Source organism: Stenella coeruleoalba, assembly GCF_951394435.1.
Source record: "Stenella coeruleoalba genome assembly, chromosome: 21".
NCBI lineage: Eukaryota > Metazoa > Chordata > Mammalia > Artiodactyla > Delphinidae > Stenella > Stenella coeruleoalba.
This window is the reverse complement of record NC_137167.1, coordinates 29,596,748-29,610,283: the sequence shown is the minus strand read 5'-3', so window position 1 is coordinate 29,610,283 and position 13,536 is coordinate 29,596,748. Positions and strand designations below refer to the sequence as shown.

Below are 13,536 nucleotides of genomic sequence, written 5' to 3'. Positions count from 1 at the left end.
TCCGGTGAAGGGCATAAGTTCCTTCACCATATACTCTCAATATACCCTAAACTCACCAAGTCTGGCCCTTAGGAAACAAGAGGGGTAGATTTGGGGGAAAACATGCAATTTCATGGGATGTCCAGGCTAGACCTTTTACTTTGAGACAAAGACACACTTTGCTGTACACCTGAAACTAACATAACACTGCTAATGAACTATGCTCCAATATAAAAATAGAAAGAAAGAAAGAAAGAAAGAAAGAAAGAAAGAAAGAAAGAAAGAAAGAAAGAAAGAAAGAAAGAAAGAAAGAAAGAAAAAGAAAGAAAGAAAGAAAAAGAAAGAAAGAAAAGACAAAAAGACACACCCCTCTCCCCTCCGGCCCTGGTGCTTTGGGCTCCCACCACGGCCGCACCCTCCTCCGCAGTTTTTGATTCCTAGTTTCCCATCTTTTGCCCCACCTTTGTCTTCAAACTTCACCCGAGGAGCTGGAGGGACATGGTAAAAAATACCAGAAGCAAAGAAAAAAGCTGCAATCTGATCAACGCTGAGAAAGATTTCAGAGCCTTTTTTAAAATGAACAGAATTGGATTTTAACTCGTGAATTTATTCAGAAGTGAAGAGCAGAAGACATTTCTGCAGAAAAATAAGATAGCATAAGTTCAGAAGGGGCAGTTTTTGAAACTAAAGTCACTGATGATGAAGACCAGAGTAAGGACCCCTCCAGGCCAGGCTGCCCCGTTTCACAGCCATTGTACGCTACACCGACTCACCACTGACAGATGAACTAAATCTGAACTCATATCCAAAAGCCACAAAAGCATGTGACAAAATCTATTTGAAATGCGTCCTATTTTATTTTCTAACAGTCTATAATAATGCCTCATTGATTTTGAGTTGTGGTTTCATCTGTCATTCTTCCATTTAACTCCTTTCCATCTGAATAATGCTGTTTTTATTTCTTTTTTTAACTGCTAATATCCAATAATTCATATTCTTAAGTATTATTTGGAAAGCAATAACTTTGAACCCGAGTCGAGAGAGTTGAAGAGACTTAAGGAAAGAAGTAATAAATATCTTGTGATTGGAGAGGCCAGCGCCGCTCCTCCAGAGCAGACATGAAAAGCCTGCTTGGGAAAACCACCCACGTTTAAAGTGAGCTCCAGCTCTGTGGACACATGGGTGCAGCACTGCGTCTCCGTATGTGTGCGTCCTGGCGTAGCCTAGCAACATCACAGACGCAGCGCTGGGTCCCTTGTCGCAACATCCCTCTGACGTCAGTGGGAAGAAGCCGTGAGATCGGAGGGCCCCCTCCTGCCTCCTCCCCGGGGCCCGCTCTTTGGCCCGGTCCTCGGGCTGCGCGGTTCCTTCCCCCGGGCGCGTCCAGCCATAACAAAGCTCGGAGGGCTTTCTTCCCAGGGCTGGCTCAAGTGAGAGGAGGCTTTTTTCCAGAACCTCCCAGCAAGACTTCCCTTCGCATCTCATTGGGCCGAAGTGAGTCATATTCCCAAACCAGCTGCTGCTACGAGAAGCAGAGCGACCACGGTTAGCGTGGACGGGCGGTCTGAGAAGAGAGCCGGTGTGAGCCGGGGAGCCGGGCGGGGCCGGGGACCTGGAATCCACTCGCAGGCAGGAACGGTCCGCGCCGCGGCTGTCGGTGAAGAATGAGTATTTACACGGGGAGGGCGGCAGGGGCCGAGGTGGACCCGAGTGCACCCGTGTCTTTCTCTTCCTTCTCTTCAGTTCCTTTACTCCCAAAGAAGCCGTTCTGATGGGTTTTTTAAAGTTTCACGCTTGCTACTTCGGCAAGTTACTGTTTTGCTTATGTTTTTTAAAGATTATTTTGGACGTGGACCCGTTTTGAAGTCTTTATTGACTTTGTTACAATGTCGCTCCCGTTGTATGTTTTCGGGTTTTTGGCCGCCAGGCAGGTGGGATCTCAGCTCCCCGACCGGGAATGGGACCGGCACCCCCTGCATTGGAAGGCGAAGTCTTAACCGCTGGACCTCCAGGGAAGCCCCCATAGGCTTTGCATATTTTACAGAGATGAATTTGACATTTCTAAGCTAGGTTACTGTGGTTTACTATCGCTTGGCTAACATCCCCCAAAGGTCCTACTTAGCAAGCTAGACCTTAGGAACCGGCAGCTGTGACTGTTCACATTTGGAAGGTGCCTCTCAAATTGGCCCAGCCTGCCCAATGCCCACCGTAAGATGGTAACAGGATTTCTGGCAGTTTCCTCTCTCGGCCTCGTGACCTCCGCAGGGGGTGGGGGGCTCTACCCTGGCCCCTACCTTGACGTGGCCCAAGATGACTGCGGGCGCTCAGGTGAATGGCCTCAGCGCCAACCCAGCAGCTCTCACACCAAGCACCTCCCGTACGGGACACACCTGAGGGTTTCTGAAGCACACACCTTAGAACATGCACAACGGCAGCCACGGGGCGCGGAAAATACAGTAAAGAAAAGGTGCTGCCGCTTGAAGATGCTCTTTGAATGTTTTCTCTATAAATATTTTCTTCTCATACACAACAAGAAAAAAACAACACGCTAACAAAGCCAAAAGCAGTTGCTACACCACCGAGAGGCCGCGGGTTCCCAGGGCTTCGGAGCCACATCTGGGGGCGGGCGCGACACCTGGCATAACCAACACACTCCCGCGCCCCCACTGCCAGCTCTGGGCGCGCTCTGCCAGAAACGGTTCATCGAAGGGATGGCGGATCCTTGAAACACCCGTGCTCGAAATCTAGGGTGCCTGCAGTCTCTGCCAGCTCATCTCTCTAATTATCTGTCTTCAAAGCCCCCCCCAGGAGACAGGCCCCATCGGTGGAGGGCAGGAGGTGTCTGAACAATGGAGTTATTTACGTGGAAGTTACAGAGGGTGTCATCCTCCAGGAAGTGTGCCAATTCCCCTGAGTAGTAACAACATGCTCGCGCGGAACTGTCAAGAAACAAAATAAATATCACCTGTCATGTGGATGAGTCACTGCTATTTGAACTTGAAAGTTAAACTTAAAAACAAAGCGGCCCACCAGATTATACGCTTGCAGCCAAGCACACTATCTCATGGCAAAGAGACAAGTCCTGGAATTACTGCAGACTGTAAAGCACACTCACGAAACAGCGGAGTCTCCAGCAGGGCTGTGAAGGGCTCATTCAGGGACCTTTCCGAGGAGAGGAGACACCGGGGAAAAGAACACAAAACGTGGCTCAGACACCCGACTTCTTTATTCCGGAGGCTTCCGTCTCCCCAGCCCTCCTGGCCCCTGCCCCAGACAGCCCACCCACCCAGGCTGGACCTGCGCTCGAGCCCCCACAGCCGCCCCACGGCCCAGCGTATCTTCTCATGCCCCTGTGGCCTCCCTTCTGCCTTCTCTCGGCTGCAAGCTTCCTTCTTCGGAGAAGCCCGACCCGGACAAGCTGTGATTCCAAACCTACTGCCCTCCGAACAAGGGCTCGCTGGGAGTTCTCTGCAGCACCTCCGCGCGATGGCGAGATGGAAAGCTCTTTCTGGAAGAGGTCTCGGTGCTTGAGGAACGGCCACGATGAGCAGCGACAGTGAGCACGTTACGTACACCTCACGCAGGTCTCCTAGGAGAGCCCGGGTATTTTCAGGCAGTTGTAATGGTATGAGAAGAGAGAGGGAAGCAAATCACCAGAGCAGGGATCCGGGACCGGGAAACGCACACTGTCTGCCTCCGGGTAAGGCGACGGGGGTTGATTTCACGCTAGAGACCTAAAGAGACGAGGCTCCATCTAACCCTGCAACACAGGTTCTCACCTGGGGGGATGATCGTCACGTCTGAACCATGTGGGGGGCTTCTCGAAAATGCACCCCAGCTCTCCCTGCCCCCCATGCCCTGAGGTGCCGTTCTGGCCCAGGCATGACTGTGGTCAATGAATCCAGGAAGAGACATAGTTTGGGCCATACTGGAACCTTGAGGGTCATTTTCATTACAGACACGTGCCAGTCTCTGGGGGGGCGAGGGAAGCGGGTGGCAGAGTGACCCCCCCAGTCTGCTTTGAGTCCATATGTGGATGTCATCTTCACCCACATTTGTGCTGGAAAACAGAGCTAACTTTTGTTGAGTGCCCATGAATATCAGGGATCTACCATCCTCAGCTCTTTGCAGGTTTCGACTCATTTAATTAGCACAAACCCTTTGAGATTGGCGCTATTATTATGCCTGTTTAATATAAAGGGAAGCAAAGGCACAGAAATACTAATCTACTTGTTCAGTGTGACAGAACCACCACACAGTGGAGTCTGGCTCAGGAATCAACGCTTGAGGCAACAATGTCCTGCAATGGAAACCTTCCTTCTTTCACTAATACGAGGCCATTTCACACGTTTAGGAAGAATATTCAAAAAGAAATGAGGTATACTATGATGATTACAACATCACTGTGTGATGGTTAGAAGCACCAGAAATGGTGTAAGATATAAACTCAAAAAGCAGAAGGGAAATTCGTGCAGCCTTTATTCACTCAGCAAATATTTACTAAACACCAATTTTGTGTGTCATACTGTATTACGATGAGTATTAAAAGATTAAAGCTCGTGTCCTAGAGGGCTCATATCCTAGTAAAAATGTGAGAACAAGCAATTTTTGGAACATATGTAAACCGTTATTCATTTGCTTTCTGCTCTGTTTAAGAAACTTGGACATTTAAGCACTTGATCTAGCGCTGGTCCGGGAAGATCCCACATGCCGCGGAGCAACTAAGCCCGTGCACCACACTACTGAGCCTGCGCTCTAGAGCCCACAAGCCACAACTACTGAGCTCACGTGCCACAACTACTGAGCCCGCGAGCCACAACTGCTGAAGCCTGCGCGCCTAGAGCCCGCGCTCCACAGCAAGAGAAGCCACTGCAGTGAGAAGCCCGTGCACCGCAATGAAGAGCAGCCCCCGCTCGCCGCAACTAGAGAAAGCCCGCGCGCAGCAACAAGACCCAATGCAGCCAAAAATTAATTAATTAATTAATTTTTTAAAAAAAGAAAAATTTTGTTAAGGATAATAATATTTGAACAAAAATAACAAGAATAACAGAAGTAGTAGAATAAACACTTTGGAGGAAAAACCCCACATTTTCATATGTATTCACCATATCACTAGCATTAATGTTATATTTATCTTCTTCAGGTTCTATGTCTGACAATATTAAACAAGCAACTAACAAGACAGGCTACGATCTGTCAACATTTTATATTTCTCCCTGTGAAAAGATGGCAGAAATAGATTTCCTTGTCAATGACCCATGTATTGTAAGCTAAGATTATGGAGGTGATGATATTGCTTAACTGGAGTCTCAAAATATAAAAGGTTCAATGAATTTATAAGCATATGTTAAAAGTAATAAGTCTTGGGCTTCCCTGGTGGCGCAGTGGTTGAGAGTCCGCCTGCCGATGCAGGGGACGCGGGTTTGTGCCCCGGTCCGGGAGGATCCCACATGCCGCGGAGCGGCTGGGCCCGTGAGCCATGGCCGCTGAGCCTGCACGTCCGGAGCCTGTGCTCCGCAACGGGAGAGGCCACAACAGTGAGAGGCCCGCGTACCGCAAAAAAAAAAAAAAAAAGTAATAAGTCTAAAAAAGATAGTTTCCCACTGATGTACAAAATGACTCTTCCCACTAAAAGTGGGTACTAAACCAAATAATCACTAATGGAAATTATAGCTCTGAGATTTTGTAATTCTTTATTGAATTATATCTGTTTTCCCTCTTTAAGAGATGGTTAGTGTGTCTTTTGCAACCAATGACTTGCACGTTCATCTGAAAAATTCTGCTGACTTGGTCTCTCATTGTTCTTTTCTCAGAGAAGGATTTATCCCATCTCTAATTAGAGGGAAAAAAACTGTTTTAATGGCCATTAAAATTCACCCATTATTTCCAGGAAGGATCGACTAAGTAGTTCGGAACAACCTCCCCATCGTGAACAGTTAGTAAAGCTGGACGGACACAAACCCACGATTCGGAGACACTGCTGAGCTGATAGGACAGTGAATCACAGGAGGAAGAGAAACCCTCAGGTGAGCAAGGGGAGAGCTGGCCTCACAGAGAGAGAGGCTCAGCCTCAGATCATCTCAACTCCTGGTAGGAAGACATGCCCAAAATAATAAAACATATTAGAGGAACGTACGACAGAAAACTAAGAGAAACAACAGATAATAAAGACAGAAACTAAGGGAGCCAGAAAACAGTCACCCGGTTTAGATTTCAAAATAAATATGCTAATTATGCATAAAGAAATAAAAGACAAAATTAATAATTTTGGCAGAAAGCTAGAAATTTTTAAAAATCCAAATAGAATAACAAAAACTGAAAAATACAATAATGAAGTTTTCAAATGCAATATATAGGTTTATCATAAGAGTACACCTATAATATAAAGAGGGAGAGGTGAAAGGGAAATCAGTAGAAAATACCCAGAATGAAATAAGGAGATAAAAAAGGAGAGAAATATAGAAATATAGAAAAATCACGAGGCATGGGATACATAAGGCTCAGGTAACACATGTGAGTGAATTTCCAGAAGTGGAAGAAAGAGAAATGAGACTTCTCCAAAGCAGATGGAAGACCCAAAGACCTGCGACCTGCAGCAGGCTGGTGACAAAAGCAACACTCAGGGAGAGTTGCAGCAAAACTACAGAAAACCAAGAATGAGAAGAGTTCACTTAGAACCTGCTGGGGCTGATTTCAGCATCTTTTTGGATGCACCAGCATCCTTCCCAGGCCACACCTCCTACCCAGGCTGTGGTCCCTACCCACAGGCTGCCCACTTTCCACACTGCACTGTTACACAGCACAGAACTTAGAATTCACAGCTTCACAGGCCTGCTCTGCAGGGCTGCCCAGAAGGGACATTACCCGTAGGTGCTACGTCAAGTTTAAGATTAAAAAGATCACTAGGGTCCTGGGACACATCCGCTTCAAAAAGTTTTCATATTGACGGAAACAGCATGGACGCTAGCTCCCATGTGAAAATGTAAAAATGCAATCCTACACTCTAGACCCAACAGTTCTCCATTTCAGTAGAGGCACGTGCTTTAATTATTAGCTGATGAAAGATATTTCCTGTAAAGTTGCTTTACTCAACATTAAAATCCAATTACAAGATATTTTTTAGGAAATGTCAACAATTGTTGTGCTCGATGGAATCTAATCCCTTATATATACTTATACATAAAAACGTGACTATGTTAAAAAGTCTGAAATTTCAGTTTAACACAGGTTGTCTTGAAACCTAATAAGGAACAAAAACAAGCAGGTAAGACCTCAGTTTTGGTAGGGAAAAAAGGGAATGACTGGATACTATCATAACCCTCAAGACTAACATTATATTTGTAAGTTACAGATCAGAGACCTGTATTTAATTCACCAATTCACAATCCTTGTGCAGCTCCATGGTAGACTTTTAATACCAGTCAACTAAACTTAGTGTTTTTGCTGACTTGCTATAACATAACAATATAAACTCCACTCCCCACACCCATACTCCAAGATCTCAAACTGCCAGGAAGCTGTATCTTTAAACTTTTAAATTGCATTTTAAGAAATTTCTATTGTCCTTTGTTTTAACCTGTGCAATGATAGACCATGACCATTCATCTCTATATTGGTATCTAAATTTAAAAACGCTTATCCCATAAGCAAACAAATCAGGATTTTAAATTTTTGTCTTTGTTTTTTACAAGTCTGAACAATAAAATCAGTTTATATGAGACGTGTTTAGAAACAAACAGAACTTCTTCCAGGATAAATTACTTGTTTGAACTATGCTAGACAAAGTCCCTAAGGCACGAAAGTGGTTTCCAAACTTTGCTTCATGTTAGAATTAGCTCAGGAGTTTTAAAAAATCCTAGTGCCCAAGAGGCACCCCATAGTAATGACATCAGGCTGTCTGGGGGTGTGAGCCAGGAATCTTAACAAAATTCAGATCCCCAGGTGATTGCAATGTGGGGCAACGCTGGGGGCCACTGCCCTCAGGCGTGGCGAGTTCTCGATACATCAGAGAAAAGGCTGTGCAGTGAATGGGGATAAGAAATGGATTAGGAAGAAGGCCACATGGAAGACAGTAGATCCAGGTTCTGCCCTGAGGGAGATGTGGTACCCACGGTGAATTTTCTGCCCTGAGTACCGGTTTCTTTCTTGTGAAGAAGGAGATTCTACTCCATGTGGGGCTTTCACAGCTCATTGCTGTGATGTAAACATCACCTGGGAAATGCCAACTCAGAGGGTCTCAAGTAGGACCAGAGAATCTGCACATTTAAAAAGTCCTCCAGGGGCAGAAGACCTAAATACACATTTCTCCAAAGAAGACACACAGACGGCCAACAGGCACATGAAAAGATGCACAACATCGCTAGTTATTAGAGAAATGCAGATCAAAACTACAATGAGGTATCGCCTCATACTGGTCAGAATGGCCATTATCAAAAAGTCCACAAGTAATAAATGCCGGAGAGGGTGTGGAGTAAAGGGAACCCTCCTATACCGTTGGTAGGAATGTAAACTGGTGCAGTTATTATGGAAAACAGTATGGAGGTTCCTCAAAAACTAAAAATAGAGTTACCATTCCTGGGCATATATCCAGAGAAAACTCTAATTTGAAAAGATGCATGCACCCCAACGTTCATGGTAGCACTATTTACAATAGCCAAGACATGGAAGCAACCTGAATGTCCATCAATAGATGAATGGATAAAGAAGATGCGATACATATATATAATGGAATATTACTCAGCCATAAAAAAGAATGAAATAATGCCATTTGCAGCAACACAGATGGACCTAGAGACTAGCATACTAAATGAAGTCAGACAGAGACAGACAAATATCATACGATACCGCTTATATGTGGAATCTAAAACATGACACAAATGAATTTATTTACAAAATGCTGACTCACAGACGTAGAAAACACGCTTATGTTTACCAAAGGGGAAGAGGGGGTGGTGAGAAGCACATTAGGAGTTTGGGGAAAAAAAGTCCTCCAGGCGATTCTTTCACACCGAACCAGCAGTGATCACTCCCTTCAGCACTGACGGAACGCATCTGGAGGAGCAGGACATACATAGCACCGCACACTTCATAAGTATCAGTGGAATGAATGCCGAACAGGTTTTTTCTTAATTTTTCCAAAGGAAAAACATTAAGTGGCCATGCTGCAACTAGGAAGGAGACTGGAACACAGGGCAACAAAACCTAAATGCAGCCGCAGGGCACCAGCTCTCTACCGGGGTCACCCACGGGGCAGGTACAAAAGCTGTACCAAGATAATGAGTGGCTAATTCAAAAGTTCAGCAATGAGGGTAGATGCTGAAGAATCAACAAATGCAAAGCCCTCCCCACATTATCCGAGTAAGCCTCCAGGGCAATGAGAGCGCCACACAGCCTCAGAGAAAGAGCCGGGTTCCGAGGCTGCAGCCACGGAGAAGTGGGTGCCCGGGCCTCAGTACAAAAACCTTTCCCTCCGATGGCTTCGGGTCAAACCATGATTAGCTCACAAATGGAAGATGGTTGGGTTCTTCACCTCCTACCTAGTGACTGTTTATTCAGACTACAGAACAACAGCAGTTGCTGGCATGACCAACCTTCCCTGCTCGAGGGAAGCTGGCGGCATTTTTACAAGCGAGAAATGCGCTGGCAAAGGGGCAAGAGGAGGCCTGCTCCACCAACAGTAACTCTCTGCCCTGAATGTGACCAACGTTCTTGGTTTTATTGTCAGAGTTTCCCAACATCCACCCATAATTAATTTTTAAAAATCAAATACAAAAAAAAAAAAATCAAATACAAGCTGGGCAGAGGAGTTTATGTTTCATTAACCCAGAGCAGATCATCATGATGCCTCAGCATCGGAAAATTTCAAACAATATTTTCACACACCAACCTTCTGGCCTTTCTCTTCCTTGATTCCTCATGAGGTCTGACGAGATCCGTGAAGCCGTCCCATGAGCCATCCAAAACATCATGCCTTGCTGGTCCTCTTTTAACACCTAAAACCCAAGTGGGTTGAAGATTAGTTAGCACTCTACATGGACTGAATACTAACGCAACTTAAGCTGAAGAAAAAACTTTTAATTAATTTACTTATGCATTGTGGTAATAAGAAAGTATAGCCTTTTAAAATAAACATTGCATACTCCTTGCTTGTTGAGATCTAGTTAGAACATTCAGTTTATTCCACTCCAATATCCCAAGCAATTCACTAACTCAAGGGTCAGAAACAACTGTGCCTGTCCCATGAAAATGTACCAGTTCGACAGAATCCCATGCATCCCGTGATGATGCAAAATGATGCCTATACCTCATGCACTATTCAAACTCCAATTCTTAGGTTTTTACATACTGACCAAAACCCAGCTTCTCAGAGAAGGCAGTTCTGTATTAGAGGAAATAAGTAACCTTAGCTTTGGGGTGAGTCTGAGTTACTCCAGCCAACAGTCTTCGGTACAAAGTTTCAGGTTACAATCTACAAATGACAGGCGGTGATTTTACTCCCCACAGACTTCCACCTGAGACCAATCTCTCGTCATGAAGACACACAAACCAAAAAGAAGATATTCATCACGTGAAATCCAGTCTCGTCAGATGCTAAACGGTGTAGAAACCCTAAGTAGCCAACAGTGCAGTGTGAAATGTTTGATTCATCACTGCTACGACTTTACGTTGTGCTCCCTACGCTCATTCTTTCCTCCCCAAATAGTCTGCCTGATGTCTGACTTTGTTGATACTTTGAAGAAGGACTAAGCGTACCAGCCACCACTTACACGGTCTCAGTAGGAGAATTCACACCTTGACACGAAGGGCACACAGCGGCCTCGGGGATGCTCAGGTCCCGGCCACTGCCGTGCCACACACCCACCTTCCGTGTCATCCCCCTCTGTCACTGACGGGCTTATCAACAAATATCTAGTGCTCAGGGGCCGCCCACCAGAGATGCGAAGATACACAAATACTGTCTCCGCCCTTAGGGAGCTCACAACCCAACACAAAATGTAGACATAGAGAAATGAACATGATACAAGGCTAAAATGATTTAAGAGCCATCGGGAATTAAAAATCATGTAACATGAGAGTGACTGTTGCGCAGATATTTCTATAAAATAGGATGCTCTGATAAAACAGATCTAATTAAGTTTGGAGGATCTGATTTGAAACTTTTAACTCTTCTTTCAAAAATGGGGTTTTAGCTCAGTGAAAACAAAATGCAGAACAACAATGCTTAAGTATTTCACTGAATTCAAACTAGTTATCTTCAACTTGGGCCCCCAAAATCTTTTAAGGTCAGGTCCTGACCCACCTATACACCCCAATACTGGATTCCTTCGAGGCTCGAACCAGTCACATGCTGATCCCACCATCTCCCCAGCAAGCTTATATTTCTCCCTGTGTTTCACTTCTCTCCCAGTCCTATTTCAGTCCCAGGTGACTGCCCAGCCCCGGCGATGGCTGCAGCTAGCTAAGTAGAGATCTTACTTGGAGTGGACGGGTTCGTAGGGCGCGTGAAAGGACATTCTGCACACAACAGCTCGTGCTAAGATCTAGCTATGCTACGCTTCCCACTTGCACTCATTTTGCCTCAGTTCTAGCTGAGAACAACGAAACAGGCTTTAAAGCACCTTGTAGACATAAAGATCCAGGTTACGCATTACAGCCATTTAAAACTTAAGACAGACTGACATTGCTAATGACATGTTTTCACAATCATGCAGTCACAAAACGATACAAGCAAATGATTTCTTATGTGGTTACATTAAAAGAGCATTTCACAACAGCTACAGTCATTGACTAATATGTTCTCTTTAAGGGTGTCATCAGTAAACCCAAAGCAGCTGAGAGTGCCAAGGAAGGTGAGAACAGGCAGATCAGTGAGCAAACATTGGCCCCATCTTCCTGGCTCCCTACCTCTTGGAGACTCTTTGCTACGGTTGCTCCTTAAGTGGGCTGTCATTGCCTCAAAGGTGATCTCACCATAGCCCATGAAGTCATCCTTTACTGAAGGATCCTAGCTCAATGTCCCTTGCTAAGACCTCCCACCTGAGGTGCAACTTGATAAACCCAACCACCTAACGGACACCTATCATGAACACCCCCAAGACATTTCGGCTGATGTGCCACGGTCCACCCTGTAGCTGTTCTTCCTTCGACATATCCCAGGGTGATGGGTGTTATCAATCGTCCAGGACCAGTCATAGATCCTAGACTCTTTTCTCTCCCCTCATTTTCATTCTTCATTATGTAAGTGATTCACTGCCTCGATTTTCAAAAAAGGATCAAATACAGAGAAAAAGAACTTCACAACCCCAGCCTGTTTATTATTGTTATGTTGCCTGAATTTTCCCCATTCAGAAATTTGTCTGGGTCATCGATATCATCAAATACTGATACATCAAGGTGAGAAAGTGAACTCACTCGCCTCTCAGAGTCAATTAGTTAAATCACTACCTTCCCTCACCCCATGGAAATGAGCAGGATTAAGAGATACTTTTGATACTAAGGGAAGATCTCTCTGGAGGCAGAACCAGGCGAAGGCAGCACGAGAACATACAGTTCAGAAAACCATTAAATTTATTAAGAGAAACTTGGTCCATGAAGACTAGGGGACATGGCTTCCAGATGGCGGAGGAGTAAGACGTGGAGATCATCTTCCTCCCCATAAATACATCAAAAATACATCTACACAAGGAAAAGCTCCTGGAAAACACCTACTGAATTCTGGCAGAAGACCTCAGACTTCCCAAAAGCCATGTGGCTGACAGGGTCTTCATGCTCCAGCGGGGTGTCAGGCCTGAGCCTCTGAGGTGGGAGAGCCGAGTTCAGGACATAGGTCCACCAAAGATCTCCCAGCCCCACATAATATCAATCGGCGAGAGCTCGCCCAGAGATCTCCATCTCAACGCTAAGACCCAGCTCCACTCAACGACCAGCAAGCCCCAGTGCTAGACACCCTATGCCAAACAACTAGCAAGCCAGGAACACAACCCCATCCATTAGCAGAGAGGCCACGTAAAATCAAAATAAGTTCCAAGACACCCCAAAACACGCCACCAGACACAGTCCTGCCCATCAGAAAGACAAGATCCAGCCTCATCCACCAGAACACAGGCACTAGTCCCCTCCACCAGGAAGCCTACACAACCCACTGAACCAACCTTAGCCACTGGGGAAAGACACCAAAAACAACAAGAACTACGAACTTGCAGCCTGTGAAAAGGAGACCCCAAACACAGTAAGGTAAGCAAAATGAGAAGACAGAGAAACACACAACAGATGAAGGAGCAAGGTAAAAACGCACCAGACCAAACAAATGAAGAGGAAACAGGCAGTCTACCTGAAAAAGAATTCGGAGTAATGATAGTAAAGATGATCCAAAATCTTGGAAATAAAATTGAGAAAATACAAGAAACTTTTAACAAGGACCTAGAAGAACTACAGAGCAAACAAACAATGATGAACAACACAATAAGTGAAATTTAAAATTCTCTAGAAGGAATCAAAAGCAGAAAAACTGAGGGAGAAGAATGGATAAGTGACCTGGAAGATAAAATAGTGGAAACA

The 13,536-nt window shown here is 45.3% G+C and overlaps 1 protein-coding gene across 1 annotated transcript in view; it reads right to left on the bottom strand.

The window, feature by feature from the left end:
* MCPH1 (microcephalin 1) overlaps nt 1-13,536 on the bottom strand; it is a 101,181-nt gene that overhangs the window by 41,834 nt on the left and 45,811 nt on the right. Inside the window, exons 9-10 of the mRNA XM_079909494.1 lie at nt 9,866-9,971; nt 1,128-1,747 (exon numbers count right to left, since the gene is read on the bottom strand). Coding sequence (XP_079765620.1) covers nt 1,128-1,747; nt 9,866-9,971 — 726 coding nt within the window. The remainder of the gene's footprint in view (nt 1-1,127; nt 1,748-9,865; nt 9,972-13,536) is intronic.